The 18,422-nt window shown below is 44.1% G+C and overlaps 1 protein-coding gene across 2 annotated transcripts in view; it reads left to right on the top strand.

The window, feature by feature from the left end:
• The window catches only part of LOC121545315 (beta-1,4-galactosyltransferase 5-like), a 52,176-nt gene extending 41,976 nt beyond the window's left edge, over nucleotides 1–10,200 (top strand). For both annotated transcript variants that reach the window (XM_041855728.1, XM_045209327.1), the window contains exons 3-9: nucleotides 4,553–4,666; nucleotides 5,345–5,472; nucleotides 6,634–6,750; nucleotides 6,885–7,072; nucleotides 7,241–7,363; nucleotides 8,810–8,911; nucleotides 9,379–10,200. In XM_041855728.1, the coding sequence (XP_041711662.1) occupies nucleotides 4,553–4,666; nucleotides 5,345–5,472; nucleotides 6,634–6,750; nucleotides 6,885–7,072; nucleotides 7,241–7,363; nucleotides 8,810–8,911; nucleotides 9,379–9,529 (923 nt within the window). In that variant the 3' untranslated portion in view covers nucleotides 9,530–10,200. The remainder of the gene's footprint in view (nucleotides 1–4,552; nucleotides 4,667–5,344; nucleotides 5,473–6,633; nucleotides 6,751–6,884; nucleotides 7,073–7,240; nucleotides 7,364–8,809; nucleotides 8,912–9,378) is intronic.
• The last annotated feature ends 8,222 nt before the right edge of the window (nucleotides 10,201–18,422 follow it).

Raw genomic sequence — 18,422 nt, 5'->3', positions numbered from 1 at the left:
CTTCTGATAGGCTTATTGACATAATTTGAGTCAATTGGAGGTGTACCTGTGGATGTATTTCAAGGCCTACCTTCAAACTCAGTGAGTCTTTGCTTGGCATCATGGGAAAATTAAAAGAAATCAGCCAAGACCTCAGAAACTTTTTTTAGACCTACACAAGTCTGGTTCATCCTTGGGAGCAATTTCCAAACGCCTGAAGGTACCACGGACATCTGTACAAACAATAGTACGCAAGTATAAACACCATGGGACCACGCAGCCGTCATACCGCTCAGGAAGGAGACGCGTTCTGTCTCCTAGAGATGAACATACTTTGGTGCGAAAAGTGCAAATCAATCCCAGAACATCAGCAAAGGACCTTGTGAAGATGCTGGAGGAAACAGGTACAAAAGTATCTATTTCCACAGTAAAACAAGTCCTTTATTGACATCACCTGAAAGGCAGCTCAGAAAGGAAGAAGCCACTGCTTCAAAACCGCCATAAAAAAGCCAGACTACGGTTTGCAACTGCACATGGGGACAAAGATAAGTACTTTTTGGAGAAATGTCCTCTGGTCTGATGAAACAAAAATAGAACTGTTTGGCCATAATGACCATCGTTATGTTTGGAGGAAAAAGGGGGATGTTGCAAGCCGAAGAACACCATCCCAACCGTGAAGCACGGGGGTGGCAGCATCATGCTGTGGGGGTGCTTTGCTGCAGGAGGGACTGGTGCACGTCACAAAATAGATGGCATCATGAGGAAGGACAATTATGTGCATATATATTGAAGCAACATCTCAAGACATCTTATTGTAGGAAGCTTGTGGAAGGCTACCCGAAACGTTTGACCCAAGTTAAACAATTTAAAGGCAATGCTAACAAATACTAATTGAGTGTATGTAAACTTCTGACCCACTGGGAATGTGATGAAAGAAATAAAAGCTGAAATAAATCATTCTCTCTACTATTATTCTGACATTTCACATTCTTAAAATAAAGTGGTGATCCTAACTGACCTAAGACAGGGAATTTTTACTAGGATTAAATGTCAGGAATTGTGAAAAACTGAGTTTAAATGTATTTGGCTAAGGTGTATGTAAACTTCCGACTTCAACTGTATATGTATATATATATATACAGTGGGGGAAAAAAGTATTTAGTCAGCCACCAATTGTGCAAGTTCTCCCACTTAAAAAGATGAGAGGCCTGTAATTTTCATCATAGGTACACGTCAACTATGACAGACAAATTGAGGAAAAAAAATCCAGAAAATCACATTGTAGGATTTTTTATGAATTTATTTGCAAATTATGGTGGAAAATAAGTATTTGGTCACCTACAAACAAGCAAGATTTCTGGCTCTCACAGACCTGTAACTTCTTCTTTAAGAGGCTCCTCTGTCCTCCACTCGTTACCTGTATTAATGGCACCTGTTTGAACTTGTTATCAGTATAAAAGACACCTGTCCACAACCTCAAACAGTCACACTCCAAACTCCACTATGGCCAAGACCAAAGAGCTGTCAAAGGACACCAGAAACAAAATTGTAGACCTGCACCAGGCTGGGAAGACTGAATCTGCAATAGGTAAGCAGCTTGGTTTGAAAGAATCAACTGTGGGAGCAATTATTAGGAAATGGAAGACATACAAGACCACTGATAATCTCCCTCGATCTGGGGCTCCACGCAAGATCTCACCCCGTGGGGTCAAAATGATCACAAGAACGGTGAGCAAAAATCCCAGAACCACACGGGGGGGCCTAGTGAATGACCTGCAGAGAGCTGGGACCAAAGTAACAAAGCCTACCATCAGTAACACACTACGCCGCCAGGGACTCAAATCCTGCAGTGCCAGACGTGTCCCCCTGCTTAAGCCAGTACATGTCCAGGCCCGTCTGAAGTTTGCTAGAGTGCATTTGGATGATCCAGAAGAGGATTGGGAGAATGTCATATGGTCAAATGAAACCAAAATATAACTTTTTGGTAAAAACTCAACTCGTCGTGTTTGGAGGACAAAGAATGCTGAGTTGCATCCAAAGAACACCATACCTACTGTGAGAAGCATGGGGGTGGAAACATCATGCTTTGGGGCTGTTTTTCTGCAAAGGGACCAGGACGACTGATCCGTGTAAAGGAAAGAATGAATGGGGCCATGTATCGTGAGATTTTGAGTGAAAACCTCCTTCCATCAGCAAGGGCATTGAAGATGAAACGTGGCTGGGTCTTTCAGCATGACAATGATCCCAAACACACCGCCCAGGCAACGAAGGAGTGGCTTCGTAAGAAGCATGTCAAGGTCCTGGAGTGGCCTAGCCAGTCTCCAGATCTCTACCCCATAGAAAATCTTTGGAGGGAGTTGAAAGTCTGTGTTGCCCAGCGACAGCCCCAAAACATCACTGCTCTAGAGGAGATCTGCATGGAGGAATGGGCCAAAATACCAGCAACAGTGTGTGAAAACCTTGTGAAGACTTACAGAAAACGTTTGACCTGTGTCATTGCCAACAAAGGCTTTATAACAAAGTATTGAGAAACTTTTGTTATTGACCAAATACTTATTTTCCACCATAATTTGCAAATAAATTCATTAAAAATCCTACAATGTGATTTTCTGGAGAAAAAAAATCTAATTTTGTCTGTCATAGTTGACGTGTACCTATGATGAAAATTACAGGCCTCTCTCATCTTTTTAAGTGGGAGAACTTGCACAATTGGTGGCTGACTAAATACTTTTTTCCCCCACTGTATATCCCCATATTATTATATTTATATATATATATATATATATATATATATATATATACACACATACAGTGGGGAGAACAAGTATTTGATACACTGCCGATTCTGCAGGTTTTCCTACTTACAAAGCATGTAGAGGTCTGTAATTCTTATCATAGGTACACTTTAACTGTGAGAGACGGAATCTAAAACAAAAATCCAGAAAATCACATTGTATGATTTTTAAGTAATTAATTTGCATTTTATTGCATGACATAAGTATTTGATCACCTACCAACCAGTAAGAATTCCGGCTCTCACAGACCTGTTAGTTTTTCTTTAAGAAGCCCTCCTGTTCTCCACGCATTACCTGTATTAACTGCACCTGTTTGAACTCATTACCTGTATAAAATACACCTGTCCACTCTCAATAAAACAGACTCCAACCTCTCCACAATGGCCAAGATCAGAGAGCTGTGTAAGGACATCAGGGATAAAATTGTAGACCTGCACAAGGCTGGGATGGGCTACAGGACAATAGGCAAGCAGCTTGGTGAGAAGGCAACAACTGTTGGCGCAATTATTAGAAAATGGAAGAAGTTCAAGATGACGGTCAATCACCCTCGGTCTTGGGCTCCATGCAAGATCTCACCTCGTGGGGCATCAATGATCATGAGGAAGGTGAGGGATCAGCCCAGAACTACACGGCAGGACCTGAGCAATGACCTGAAGAGAGCTGGGACCACAGTCTCAAAGAAAACCATTGGTAACACACTACGCCGTCATGGATTAAAATCCTGCAGCGCACGCAAGGTCCCCCTGCTCAAGCCAGCGCATGTCCAGGCCCATCTGAAGTTTGCCAATGACCATCTGGATGATCCAGAGGAGGAATGGGAGAAGGTCATGTGGTCTGATGAGACAAAAATATAGCTTTTTGGTCTAAACTCCACTCGCCGTGTTTGAAGGAAGAAGGATGAGTACAACCCCAAGAACACCATCCCAACCGTGAAGCATGGAGGTGGAAACATCATTCTTTGGGGATGCTTTTCTGCAAAGGGGGACGACGACTGCACCGTATTGAGGGGAGGATGGATGGGGCCATGTATCGCGAGATCTTGGCCAACAACCTCCTTCCCTCAGTAAGAGCATTGAAGATGGGTCGTGGCTGGGTCTTCCAGCATGACAACGTCCCGAAACGCAACTAAGGAGTGGCTCCGTAAGAAGCATCTCAAGGTCCTGGAGTGGCCTAGCCAGTCTCCAGACCTGAACCCAATAGAAAATCTTTGGAGGGAGCTGAAAGTCCGTATTGCCCAGCAACAGCCCCAAAACCTGAAGGATCTGGAGAAGGTCTGTATGGAGGAATGGGCCAAAATCCCTGCTGCAGTGTGTGCAAACCTGGTCAAGACCTACAGGAAACGTATGATCTCTGTAATTGCAAACAAAGGTTTCTGTACCAAATTTTATGTTCTGCTTTTCTGATGTATCAAATAATTATGTCATGCAATAAAATGCAAATTAATTACTTAAAAATCATACAATGTGATTTTCTGGATTTTTGTTTTAGATTCCGTCTCTCACAGTTGAAGTGTACCTATGATAAAAATTACAGACCTCTACATGCTTTGTAAGTAGGAAAACCTGCAAAATCGGCAGTGTTACAAATACTTGTTCTCCCCACTGTATATATATATAATATATTTAAAAATATAATAATATATGGGGATTGGAAATGATGCAGACAATTACATTGATGGAACCCTCAATCCGGACTATTAACACTGAGCAACACACTGGCAGTAGCCGAGATGTGTTTAGGTCAGGCAATTGATGATTTATCCTTCTGTCTGTGACCAGATTATGCCTATGACTTCAACCTGAGTGAGAGTGATGTGCCGCCCACCACATACCTCCCCAACAGCTTCACCTATCTGCCCTCACAGATCTGCCCAGAGAGACTGCCCTCCATGAGTGAGTAGAAATACACACACACACTATCCTTGTGTGGAAAAAACAATTGATTCCCATTAAAAATCAGATTTTCCCTAACCTTAACCCCAAATCCCTAACTCCTAACCCTAAACCTAACCCTTAATTCTAACCCTATTGTAACCCTAAACCTAAGCCTACAATATCCTTCTTCCTTGTGGGTACGGGCAAATGTCCCCACTTGTTTGAATTTTCCTTGTTTTACTCTCCTTGTGCGGACTTCTGGTTCCCACAAGGATAGTAAAACCACAAACACACACACACACACACTAGACTATTGACCTTAAACCATTAGCTAGTCACTGTGTAAACAGGTTTGATTTATTTCAAACACTACTTTCAAAGAGTTTCTTCACAAAGAGACTGGTATTTTATACCTATAGAGTTCTATTATGAGCTTTGTGCTCCCCAGCCAGTGAAGGACTGTTACCTCAGTGCTTGAATGTCAGTTAATTTAGTCTTACGAGTGTATACGTGGTTGAGGGCTGGCCTGTTCTTTCAGAGTTGATCTCTCTATATAACTCTCTCTCTCTCTCTCTCTCTCTCTCTCTCTCTCTCTCTCTCTCTCTCTCTCTCTCTCTCTCTCTCTCTCTCTCTCTCTCTCTCTCTCTCTCTCTCTCTCTCTCTCTCTCTCTCTCTCTCTCTCTCTCTCTCTCTCAGAGGGGAGGCTGGAGGTGAATATGAGTGAGATAGCTCTGGAGGATGTGGAGAAGGTTCTGTTGAATGCTGAGCCTAGCATGACCCTGGGGGGCTACTGGAAGCCCAGGGACTGTGTCCCACGCTGGAAGGTGAGTTAGTGATTGGAGCAGTCCAGCAAACACACACACACACCACAACAGCACGGTCATACTGCACCTCCACCTGCGTGTAGCCTGTATGGGACTCTGATGGAGACACTGTACTGTACAGTCGACTCTGGATCAATGCATCAGCCCTGGATAATGCAGTTATTAGTCTTTAAAATGGAACTGGAAATCTATATTGCACTTGAAGAGTGTGCAGCCAGCTCTACATTCCTCCCATGTCTAACTTTCTCTCAATGAAATGGAGGTACACAAACACACAATCAAACACAGTCGCAAAACAGCTGAGGTATGTTGAGCAGCCAAACAGTGACACTAAATTCCAACTAGATGTGTGTGTGAACCAGACACTGTTTCTGCAGGAAGTGTGTGTCTAGAATCAGACAGCTGATTGACAGAGGAAACAACACTCCAAGCCGGAGGGGGTTTGATGGTTGACATCTCCATTTCCCTACTCAAGCTCAAAGGAAACTTACAGACATGCCCTAGAACTTTGGCGATTACTAAGTATTTTTTAAACCTACTGCTTTGGGCTGGATTTGTCAATGTGTAGTTCATACATGCATAATCTCTGAGAATAATTACTGCCTTACCTCAATTAGCAACGTAATCCCTAGTTTGAAAGCAACTGTTTTTCTGGAAGCTGTGCTGCGCCATTTTCCCTACATGTTCCCCCACATGGGCCAGCCCCTTAGCAATTCGAGTTCCAGCCAATGAGCTTCAGCCCCTCGCCATTTGAGTGACAGCTAACAAGATGCAAACACAGCAGAGCGAGACAGCAATGACGTGGTGCACATCTCTGCACAAGTACGCAATTTTCCGGGATCACTTTTGGCTCGTGAGCGCTACTTTCAGAACTACTGGCTAAGAAGTATATAAAAGTACCGGAGAATCTCTTTAAAGCTGCAGCTGCTACTAAGATTAACTCTTCTAAAAACCAGGGAAAGCATTTAGTTGGCACTCTCCAGGGTGACCTTCAATCCACCTATCCCCATGCTATGATCAATAGATGCCATATCTGATTGTGTGAAATTGTATTTCCGAAAGGCCTGTTGAAATAATTAAGAAATACCTTCTTCCTTACTTCTTTAGTGGTTGTGTGTTATCTGACGTGTGTAACAATGTTGTTCCCCTCCCTGTCCCTAGGTGGCGATACTGGTCCCATTCCGGAACCGCCATGAGCACCTGCCCATCTTGCTCAGACACCTGGTACCAGCACTACAGAAACAGAGGCTACAGTTCGCCTTCTATGTTGTAGAGCAGGTAAACAAACACACACACACACACACTGCTTGGGTATGTGTGGGTCACTGGATAACCACAGAACTGCTTGGGTATGTGTGTGTCACTGGATAACCTCTCTCTCTCCCTCCCTCCCTCCCCTTCTCTCCTCCTAGGTTGGAAGTGAGCCCTTCAATAGGGCCATGTTGTTTAACGTGGGCTTCCGGGAAGCGATGCGGGACCTGGACTGGGACTGTATGGTGTTCCACGATGTAGACCACATGCTGGAGAACGACAGGAACTACTACGGCTGTGGAGACATGCCTCGCCACTTCGCTGTCAAACTCAACAAGTACTCCTACATGTGAGTCTCTCACACATTTTCAAACACGCACGCACACACGAACACACGCACGCATGCGCACACACATACACACATTATTTTGCCATTAGTTGGAGTTGTCCAGGTTTCTCCTAACTATTTCTTAGATATGTGTGTAATGCTGTGTGTGTGTGTGTGTGTGTCCTCTAGGCTTCCGTACAATGAGTTCTTTGGTGGCGTCAGTGGTCTGACAGTGGAACAGTTCACCAAGATCAATGGCTTTCCCAATGCATTCTGGGGCTGGGGAGGAGAGGATGACGACCTTTGGAACAGGTGAGGAGAACGCCCACCATACCCACACACTTCACTCCTCCCTTTTTATCAATAATACACCCTGTGGTGTACTATAATCAGCATTACTTCCTGTACTCAAACAGAACATAGACAGCACACACACACACTCAGCACACACGCACTCAGCACACACACACACGCACTCAGCACACACACACACACATACAGCACACGCACGCACACACACAGAACATAGATGGTACACACACACACACACTTCCTCCCCATCTGTGATCCTCTGTAGCTCAGCTGGTAGAGCACGGCGCTTGTAACGCCAGGGTAGTGGGTTCGATCCCCGGGACCACCCATACACAAAAATTTATGCACGCATGACTGTAAGTCGCTTTGGATAAAAGCATCTGCTAAATGGCTTATTATTATTATTATTATTATTATTATTATTATTATTATTATCAGTAACACACCCGACTCAGTATCATGATGCCTCAGCCCTTTCCCCCATAAAAACACAACCTTCCTCCCTACACACACACCTCCATACACACTCCCTGTCCCCTGTAACAGGTTTACAGTGCGAGGCTGTCGATAGTGCTGTCGATAGTGACATTGTTTAACCCTATCCCAAACCTAAACCCAGTGGAATTCAAAGTTGGGGTTGCAACCCCTAGTGGTGTCGTGGGGTAACTTCAGTGGGGTCACAGTACATATTAGTATATGGGACAATTTACAAACGTTTTTGAGAAAGATAATTTGAAAGATACAATGTTATTGAGTAAATGTATTTATTGGTTTCTTTTCATTTTGATAACAGATGAAAATGCAATTAATTGAAGGTTATTTGTTGATGTAAAAATCGAAATGTACTTATTTTCTTAAGGTTGTGTCATTAGATTTGAGGTGGGGTGGGGTCGCAAGAAATTATTGGGGGAAAAAGGGGGTCCCCAGAAAAAGTTTGAATACCACTGCCTTAACCTTTACCTTAACCATTCGGAATGAGTGCCTAAACGTAATGTTTTAACCCTATCCAAAACCTTAACCTTCTAAATTTGATATTTGGAACAACTTCGAAATTTGACGTTTGACGAAATGTGGATAAACGTGTAAATCTCCAGTGAGACCGTGTTGGACACACAGCAGGCACTCTTCTTAGCCCCTCCCTCAACACACACACACAGCAGGCACTCTTCTTAGCCCCTCCCTCAACACACACACACAGCAGGCACTCTTCTTAGCCCCTCCCTCAACACACACACACACACAGCAGGCACTCTTCTTAGCTCCTCCCTCAACACACACACACAGGACTCAGAGTCCCCTCCCACTGAAGCAGCTGTGTACTGCGCCCCAAGCTTTACACAATCACTGACTACAATATGTACTGTACAGTTTGTGCTGTGTGTTTGAATTCTGTTTATACCATGCCGTTGTGAGTGTGTGACTGTAGTGTTACTGTGTGTCTGACAGGGTGCAGTATGCTAACTACACGGTCAGTCGGCCGCAGGGAGAGTTGGGTCGCTACATGTCCATCCCACACCACCACCGTGGAGAGGTGCAGTTCCTGGGAAGGTTAGTCACACACACACACACACACACACCACTCTAGTAAACTAACACACATCCCCGGTGATACTTGGGGATTTGGATAAAGAGGGTGTTTGTGAGAGGAATGTAGCCCAGGCCCATGTGAGCCAGTCACATGAAGAGTCAGAGTTAGTGGCTTTGAGGGATTTCTCTACTCCTCCAAAGACTTTGCATGTGACTTGCTTGGGAGCTACATTCCAAGCAGACCCTCTCTTCTCACATTCCTAAATACTTAACATATTTTACAAGTCTGCAGTTACTCTGGTCAAACAGGTCAAATTGAGCCATCGTAAACCTGGGGTGTTTCCCAATAGTCTACCATAACTTCCTGCTGGTCTCTTCTACTTCATCTTCTCTGGGACCAAAACTGGCCTTGGACCAGCATCTAGGCTGGAGGCCAGTAGACTTCATCCTCCTCTTTCTGATCCCTCTCTTTTTTTCTGCCCTCCCAGGTACACACTTCTGCGGCGTTCTAAGGAGAGACAGAGTCTGGATGGGCTCAACAACCTGCAGTACTCCCCCTTAGTGTCCCGGAGGCCTCTCTACACCAACATATCAGTCAGCCTGAGCAGAAAGCTAGCCCCTGTAGCGGACTACAACTGACCAGGAAGCAGCGGGCCGCACAGCCCTCTGGGAAACTAAGTCATTATGGACGTCAGCCATAGCTCACCAGTCACAGCACTGCTTTGGACTTTTTAGTTAATTTACTTTGATTCTGTTTTTTTAAGCAAAAAAGGAGACATGCAGAACGGTGTTGATTGATCAATCCTTGTGACGTGTAAGAGAAAGGAGAAAGCCGCACTCGTTTTGTGCCGTGGTCCATCCATCGCTTCTATCATCCGAGCTTCTCTACTCTTCTGTCTCCACCTGCCTTCCACACCATTTTGGCCTTTAGCATTCATTCTTTCATTAATTTGTTCAGTAAGTCATTAATTCACTCATGGAGACAATGGCAACCGTAACCATAATGGCAACAGGAACACATTCCCTCTATATGGCCGTGGTGTGGAGAGGACAGTAGTGTAGTTTACTAGTGTGTATGTGGCTTAGTGAGTTAGTTTGTAGACACACACACAGACACACACAAATCTGCCGACACGGTCCCTAGGCTTCGATTTTAATTTGACCTTGCACTGAATATTTTCATTGATATATTAAACCTGTGAAAAACAGACACACAGAGTAGGTCCTCACAGCTGGCTCTGTGTAGGACATGCCAAACTTACGCAGTATGCATTGACGACGACGAGAGAGAGGTAGGGAGAGAGGGGTAGGGAGAGAGGGGTAGGGAGAGGGTAGGGAGAGGGGTAGGGAGAGGGAGAGGGGTTAGGTAGGGGGAGGGAGAGGGGGTGGGAGGGGGAGAGGGTAGGGAGAGAGAGAGAGAGGGGTAGGAGAGAGAGGGGTAGGGGTAGGGAGAGAGAGGAGGTAGGGAGAGAGAGAGGGAGGGGTAGTGAGAGAGGGTAGGGAGGGGGAGAGAGAGAGGGGGAGGGAGAGAGGGGAGGAGGGAGAGAGGGGTAGGGAGGGGAGAGAGGGAGAGGGAGAGGGGGGTAGGGAGAGAGAGAGAGGGGTGGAGAGAGAGAGGGGGAGAGAGGGGGAGGGGGAGAGAGAGAGGAGGGGGGAGAGAGAGAGGGGGAGGAGAGGGAGAGAGGGGGAGGGAGAGAGAGGGGGGAGGGATCGTTGTTCTAGTGTATGTCTGAGTGTGTGTGCGTCACACGTGCACACCTGCTGTGGACAAAGGTATAAAAATTAGCTTGAGACTGACTTGTGTGCAGAGTGGCTGACTGGTCAGGGACCTCAGTATCAGTACACAGCAAACTGCACAGTAGACACACCTTTAGCTAAACAAACATACTAGCCTAGCAAGTCAGAAATTGATCATCTTTGACAATACAGTGTGTGGGTGAATGTGTGTGAGAGAGAGAGAGGGAAAGCTATGCACATGGGCTTGTCAGCATCCTGTTTTCACTGCTTTGAACTAAACTGAAATGTTCACTGTTTACCTTATGTCATGCAGTTTAATGATGTTTGTTTCTGTCACCTTTACCCTAAACATCAATGTTTATTCACCTATAGGGTCATTTGAGATGGCGCCTACAGAGGCAATATCAAAAAAGATAAACACGTATTACCATTTTATCTTTCACTAGTGTCTATTTAAAGACACTGCACTGTGTTTGCAGCTGCTTCGTGTAATGTTATTCTGACGTTGGTTAGACACTGGCATCGCTTTCCAGCCCTGTCCCACCCACCCCATCCTGCTGGACTATGAGGACGTTGCCCTTAGGCACTGCTCTAAGGTCAGAAAGGAACTGCAGCCACAGATTAAGTCATTAGCAAGCAGTTCATCTTTAGCCTGTGTGTATGTCTGTGTGTGGGAACAGTCTGAATACTGGCTTTTGTGTTTGGGTGGTATGGTACATAATACCTCACTAAGTAATGTAAGCTGAAGACGCATTCACCGCACAGAATATCTTGAGCAATTCCAGCCCTTCGTCCTCTTCTCGTGTGTTTATGTGTATTTTTGTATTTGTACTTATTAAGGATCTCCATTAGCTGCTGCCAAGGCAACTCTTCCTGGGGTCCAAACAAATTAAGGCAAAAACAAAAATAAAACAGTACATCATATAACATTATTACAGCACTACACCTCTACAGTACAACATTTATAATACCACCATACATACGTGTGTGTGGGTGTGCTAGAGTGTGTGTGTGTGTGGCAGTGTTTGAGGGAATTTGTTTTGTCACAGTACTGAAGTAACATCAAATGTGGTCCTACCGTTGTCTTTGTTTAACGCCCTATATTCCAACACACCGGCCCCTCCACGTCTCTCTCCGTCTCCATAGCTTCCATATACTGTACAACTACTTCATTTCACACACATCGCCTTGTCAAAACATTGACTTTCTTCAGATTTATCATTTGGGAAAAAATGTTTTTTTGTGTTCCCATGATAATATGATGGAGGCAGGACCTCCTTTTATTTATTTAATCTTTTAAAGATGACTTCCTGTGGTTGATTGATTTTGTTGTGGTTGATATTGTGGTGATGATGATGATGATGATGATGATTCAGTAGAATACTTGATGTGAGACAGGCTGTGTTAGAAGCACTGAAACTTGTAGTTGTGAAATTGGTGTGAGATTGAAAGTTCAACCTGTGTGGAAGGATGTTCCAAATCAACCCCTGCCCCTAAACTCTATGCACTTAGATCTGAAACAATTAGCAAAATGGTAACTGCTCCACCATGCCTTTTAATATGCTAGTTGGAATGTCTGCCATATTGCTTACACCTGTCCAATCCTTTCGGCTCTACACAAGTGCATAGAGATTAGGATCTAGGGGTTAATTTGGGATTTGACATGTTTATTAATCAGCTGAACAGGCATAGAGGCCATTTTGTGTGACATCCACAGGAAGAGGAAGACTCTTAATCATAAAGTCACTTCCTCCCACTAAGCACCTTCCATTTCCTGATCGATAATCAATGGTGCTGATCTGCTTGCCCTTCGATTGGGGGTGTCACTCACTACGTGCTAGCTGGGAACCAATCCTGTGTGTAGATAGCTACAGGAAGTACTCCTCTTATTGGTTCATCATTCCTCTTTTTAATGTCACCCAACTAGAAGCATGTGTTTACTTACCTACTGTAGCCAATCACATTGGAGGTGCTTAGTGGAGAGTTGTTGACATTAGCTGCTAGTTTTCTAAAGTCTTCCTCTTCGAGTGTGTTTGATTGAAATGGCAGAGCCTGTCAATGCCAGGGGCCCAGGTGTCATTTACAAATGTTGTTTTTGTTTGTAAATATTTAGATTTTGTTTGTTGTCAAGCTCTGATCTGTTCAGAGAGGCTGAGTTTGTAGGCCGGAGTGTTCCGATTCGAGCCCTAAGGTTTCTAGTACTGCTGGAGGAGGAGAGGAGTAAAACCCTGCAGTAGTGCTGACCTGAGGCCTGGGTGTGAATCCCCCTGCTGTCTGTCAGTTCTAAGTTAACCCCAGCCCAGACCTCGAGGCCTGCAACCACTGGTTCTGTTCCTTTGCCTTGAACCAGTGACATTGGTTTTCTCTTTACAGTGCTACAGCTCTCAAGGACTGGGGGCACCTTGGTTTAGGCATTGTCTTCCATCAGATAGCGCAACGACCGTCTAACGGCATGTCCCGCTAGAAAGACTCCATCTGCCGGAAGACAATGGGGTTTAGATTGTTGTTCTAACTGATCCTGTGTCAGTGTTGTAAGCCCAGAGCTCAGCCAGGTGTGTCCCTGTGCTGCAACGCCCCAATCTTGTCAGGCTCCTCTCTGACCTAGCAGAGCCATGATCTGATCCATTCTGTGCCAGTCCAAATGAAGGGCCCAGCGCTGCTCATCCCTGGTATGGCTAGCCTCTGTTATTATTCTGTCTAGACGTACATGTAGCAGACTGGATAATCATGGAGGCTAGTCGTCTCAGAGATGAGCACCGACGCCCTGACAGACTGGCAAGCCTTAATAAAAACCTCTTTAATTTATTTCAGTGTTTTCACACTTTTTAATTTTTTATGAGCACATCTATTTAAATTGAAGAAGAAGAAAAAGGTGCATATAAGATAAATGTCCGCTCTGTAAATATTATTGTGTCTTGTGTTATCGAAAAGAGAAATAAAAGGTCTTAAATCCCTACGACCTAGAGGCTCCGCTGAGGTCTTTCTGGTGCCATGGAACTACTGAACCTCATCCAGCGCTACATAAACACTTTCACGTTATTGGTTACCAACTCATTGTAGATAAGGAATAATGTGAGGGTTAGTCCATCAGCATTAGAACCCATCAGCATTCTGGAATAGTTCCCCTTGTCATGAAGTAGAGGATGTGGGTCATCTCAGTAGTCTAAAGTGGTAAGGTTTAGGTGTAGGGTTAAGGTGTAGCTTATAGGCAGTGCTTGACTTGGGCAGGAGCTCACCAGAGCCGAGTACCGGCACCTCAAATGTTCTACTGCTTGAGCTCCTGTTCCTTTTATAGAATATTAACTCAAAAGTATTGTGGAGCTCCTGCACCTAAATATGAACAGTAACGGCACCCAAAATGAGTACCGGAACCTATTTCAGTCCAAGTCAAGCACTGCTTATAGGGCATAGGGAGAACTACATCAGCCAAAAACACCATATGCTTATAGACTAGTAATGGAACAAGGACCCTAAACCATACTCCAACTGCTACCAACTCCAGATTATACACCCCCAAAAGGTGTTTTTGTATAAAGGCAAATTAAAAGATGAATAAATACATGACTATATTATAAATATATCTCTGATTGTAAGGACTTTATTTCTCCTTGAATTGAAGCCATCTGAAGCCACTTGTAAAACTTGATGTCAGCCTTACGTCTGTCTGTTTATCTGCATTATCTTTTGATTATTGAACATTTGTATGATGGAGTTTTTCATCGTTGTTATTGTCAAAGTACACCAATAAAATTAACTTTAAACGATGTCCGGGTGCTCTGAAATGATTGAAGTGAGGGGGGACACATTGGTTCAGAAAAGAGCTAGAAATAGAAGAAAGTTGGAGGAGTAAGGAGAAGAGGAAGAGGGAGTGGTCAGAGCCAATCACCCCAGTACTCTAGGAGAAATAGACCAGATCATGTCTCCTGTTAACAGAACTCTAGTCTCTCCACTGCACAGCTGTTCTGTATCAGATTAGTGCCTGGGACAAAGGTTTTGGTTGTTTAATTGTGTGTGTGTGTGTGTGTGTGTGTCCTTATCGGTCACAGCAGAGTGTGTGTGAGAAAGGGAGTGAGAGGAGGGTCACAGAGCTATATTTAGAACATCAGCAGCAGCACATCTCCTCAGGTTAGCCCACTGCAGTCACCTGCCTTTTCATTTGGCTCCATTAAATCGTCTAAAACCACTAGGAGACATATGCCATGGCATTTTACTGTGTTATATGGTCATATTTGCTCATTCATTTATATACACCCCGTGCAGTGACACGCAATGCTTTTGACGGTTTTATCAGAAAAACGTGTGAAAGGGTATACCTAATCTGTTGCACAACTGAATGCACTCAATGTGTCTTCCGCATTTAACTCAACCCCTCTGAATCAGAGAGGTGTGGCAGGCTGCCTTAATCGACGTCCATGTCATCGGCGCCCGGGGAATGTGCGTGCCTATGTATATATGTATGTTTATGTACACTCCCGGTCAAAAGTTTTAGAACAACTACTCATTCAAGGGTTTTTCTTTATTTTTACTATTTTCTACATTGTAGAATAATAGTGAAGACATCAAAACTATGAAATAACACATATGGAATCATGTAGTAACCAAAAAAGTGTTAAACAAATCAAAATATATTTGAGATTTGAGATTTTTCAAATAGCCACCCTTTGCCTTGATGACAGCTTTGCACACTCTTGGCATTCTCTCAACCAGCTTCACCTGGAATGCTTTTCCAACAGTCTTGAAGGAGTTCCCACATATGCTGAGCACTTGTTGGCTGCTTTTCCTTTACTCTGCGGTCCAGCTCATTCCAAACCATCTCAACTTTGTTGAGGTCGGGGGATTGTGGAGGCCAGGTCATCTGATGCAGCACTCCATCACTCACCTTCTTGGTAAAATAGCCCTTACACAGCCTGGACGTGTGTTGGGTCATTGTCCTTGTCAAGAATGCTGTAGGTGGGTGTAGTGGTGGAATCAAGCGCAGGACACCGAAGTATAGTCCAAAAGACTTTAGTTCAAATTCCAACAAGGAAAATACGAACAAAACTTGCCCGAAGGCGAAACTACGCACGAAGGCGACACAAACAAAAGGCGCACTAAACATGTGCGTAAACGCTCCAACACAGTGGAGTGAAGCTCAACCGAGCGAAAATACAAGCACAACACACGACAGAAAATAATCACACACAAACACAGACACACCCAACGAGACTTAAATAGAACACTAATGAGGACTAACTAGACACAGGTGTACAACATCAAGACCAAACCAAACGAACATGAAACATAGATCGGTGGCAGCTAGTACTCCGGGGACGACGACCGCCGATGCCTGCCCGAACCAGGAGGAGGAGCAGCCTCGGCCGAAACCGTGACAGTCCTGTTGAAAAACAAATGATAGTCCCACTAAGCCCAAACCAGATGGGATTGCATATTGCTGCAGAATGCTGTGGTAGCCATGCTGGTTAAGTGTGCCTTGAATTCTAAATAAATCACAGACAGTGTCACCAGCAAAGCACCCCCACACCATAACACCTCCTCCTCTAGGCTTTACGGTGGGAAATACACATGCAGAGATCCTCCGTTCACCCACACCACGTCTCACACGGCGATTGGAACCAAAAATCTCCAATTTGGACTCCAGACCAAAGGACACATTTTCACCGGTCTAATGTCCATTGCTCGTGTTTCTTGGCCCAAGCAAGTCTCTTCTTATTATTGGTGTCCTTTAGTAGTTGTTTCGGTGCAGCAATTCAACCATGAAGGCCTGATTCACACAGTCTCCTCTGAACAGTTGAGGTTAAGCTGTGTCTGTGACTTGAACTCTGTAAAGCATTTATTTTGGCTGCAATTTCTGAGGCTGGTTATTCTAATGAATTTATGCTCTGCAGCAGAGGTAACTCTGGGTCTTCCATTCCTGTTGCGGTCCTCGTGAGAGCCAGTTTCATCATAGCGCTTGACGGTTTTTGCGAATGCACTTGAAGAAACTTTCAAAGTTCTTGAAATGTTCTGTATTGACTGACCTTCATGTCTTAAAGTAATGATGGATTGTCGTTTCTCTTTGCTTATTTGAGCTGTTCTTGCCATAATATGGACTTGGTCTTTTACCAAATAGGGCAAACTTCTGTATACCCCCCTTACATTGCCACAACACAACTGATTGGCTCAAACGTATTAAGATGGAAAGAAATTCCACAAATTAACTTTTAACAAGGCACACCTGTTAATTGAAATGCATTCCAGGTGACTACCTCATTAAGCTGGTTGAGAGAATGCCAAGAGTGTGCAAAGCTGTCATCTAGGCAATGGGTGGCTATTTGAAAAATCTCAAATATGAAATATATTTTGATTTGTTTAACACTTTTTTGGTTACTACATGATTCCATATGTGTTATTTCATAGTTTTGATGTCTTCACTATTATTCTATAATGTAGAAAATAGTAAAAATAAAGAAAAACCCTTGAATGAGTAGATGTTCTAAAACTTTTGACTGGGAGTGTACACTGAACCAACATATAAACGCAACATGTAAAGTGTTGGTCCCATGTTTCATGAGCTGAAATAAAAGATCCCTGAAATTTTCCATTCGGACAAAGCTTATTTATTTCAAATGTTGTGCACATTTGTTTACATCCCTGTTAGTGAGCATTTCTCCTTTGCCAAGATAATCCATCCACCTGACAGATGTAGCATATCAAGAAGCTGATTAAACAGCATGATCATTACACAGGTGCACCTTGTGCTGGGGATAATAAAAGGCCACTCTAAAATGTGGAGTTTTGTCACACAACACAATGCCACAGATGTCTCAAGTTTTGAGGGGGCGTGCAATTGGCATGCTGACTGCAGGACTGTCCACCAGAGCTGTTGCCAGAGAATGTAATGTTAATTTCTCTACCATAAGTTGTTTTAGAGAAATTGGCAATACGTCCAACCGACTACGTGTATGCCGTCATTTGGGCGAGCGGTTTGCTGATGTCAACGTTGTGAACATGGTGGTGGTGGTGGGGTTATGGTATGGGCAGGCATAAGCTACGGATAACAAACACAATTGCATTTTATCGATGGCAATTTGAATGCACAGAGATACCGAGACGAGATCGGAAGGATCTGTACACAATTCCTGGAAGCGGAACATTTCCCAGTTTTTCCATGGCCTGCATACTCACCAGATATGTCACCCATTGAGCATGTTTGGGATGTTCTGGATCGACGTGTACGACAGGGTGTTCCAGTTCCCGCCAATATCCAGCAATTTCGCACAGCCATTGAAGAGGAATGGGACAACATTCCACAGGCCACAATCAACAGCCTGATCAACTCTATGAGAAGGGGATGTGTCGCACTGCATGAGGAAAATGGTGGTCACACCAGATACTGACTGGTTTTCTGATCCACGCCCCTACTTTTTTGTAAGGTATCTGTGACCAACAGATGCATATCTGTATTCCCAGTCATGTGAAATTCATAGATTAGGGCCTAATTTATTTATTTCAATTGACTTATTTCCTTATATGAACTGTAACTCAGTAAAATCTTTGACGTTGCGTTTATATTTGTGTGTGTATGTGTGTTTGTGCCTCTCTCCAGCAGTGTCTTTAATTGAAATCTATGCCACTAATGAAAGAGTTGGCCTCCAGTGCTGAAGAATGGCAGCACCATCTTATTAAATTACTTCATTCCTAATTCTATGGGTAGCACTCTGTTCATATTATGTGTGTGTGTGTGTTTTGGCTGCATTCAGTCACTTCCATTCATATCAGCACAGAGAGAGACAAGCCAGAGAGCTGCTCTCGCTCT

This window comes from Coregonus clupeaformis, chromosome 30, assembly GCF_020615455.1.
Source record: "Coregonus clupeaformis isolate EN_2021a chromosome 30, ASM2061545v1, whole genome shotgun sequence".
Taxonomy (NCBI): domain Eukaryota; kingdom Metazoa; phylum Chordata; class Actinopteri; order Salmoniformes; family Salmonidae; genus Coregonus; species Coregonus clupeaformis.
Note: the sequence above shows the minus strand (reverse complement) of the source record. Positions and strands in the feature narration are given on the sequence as shown.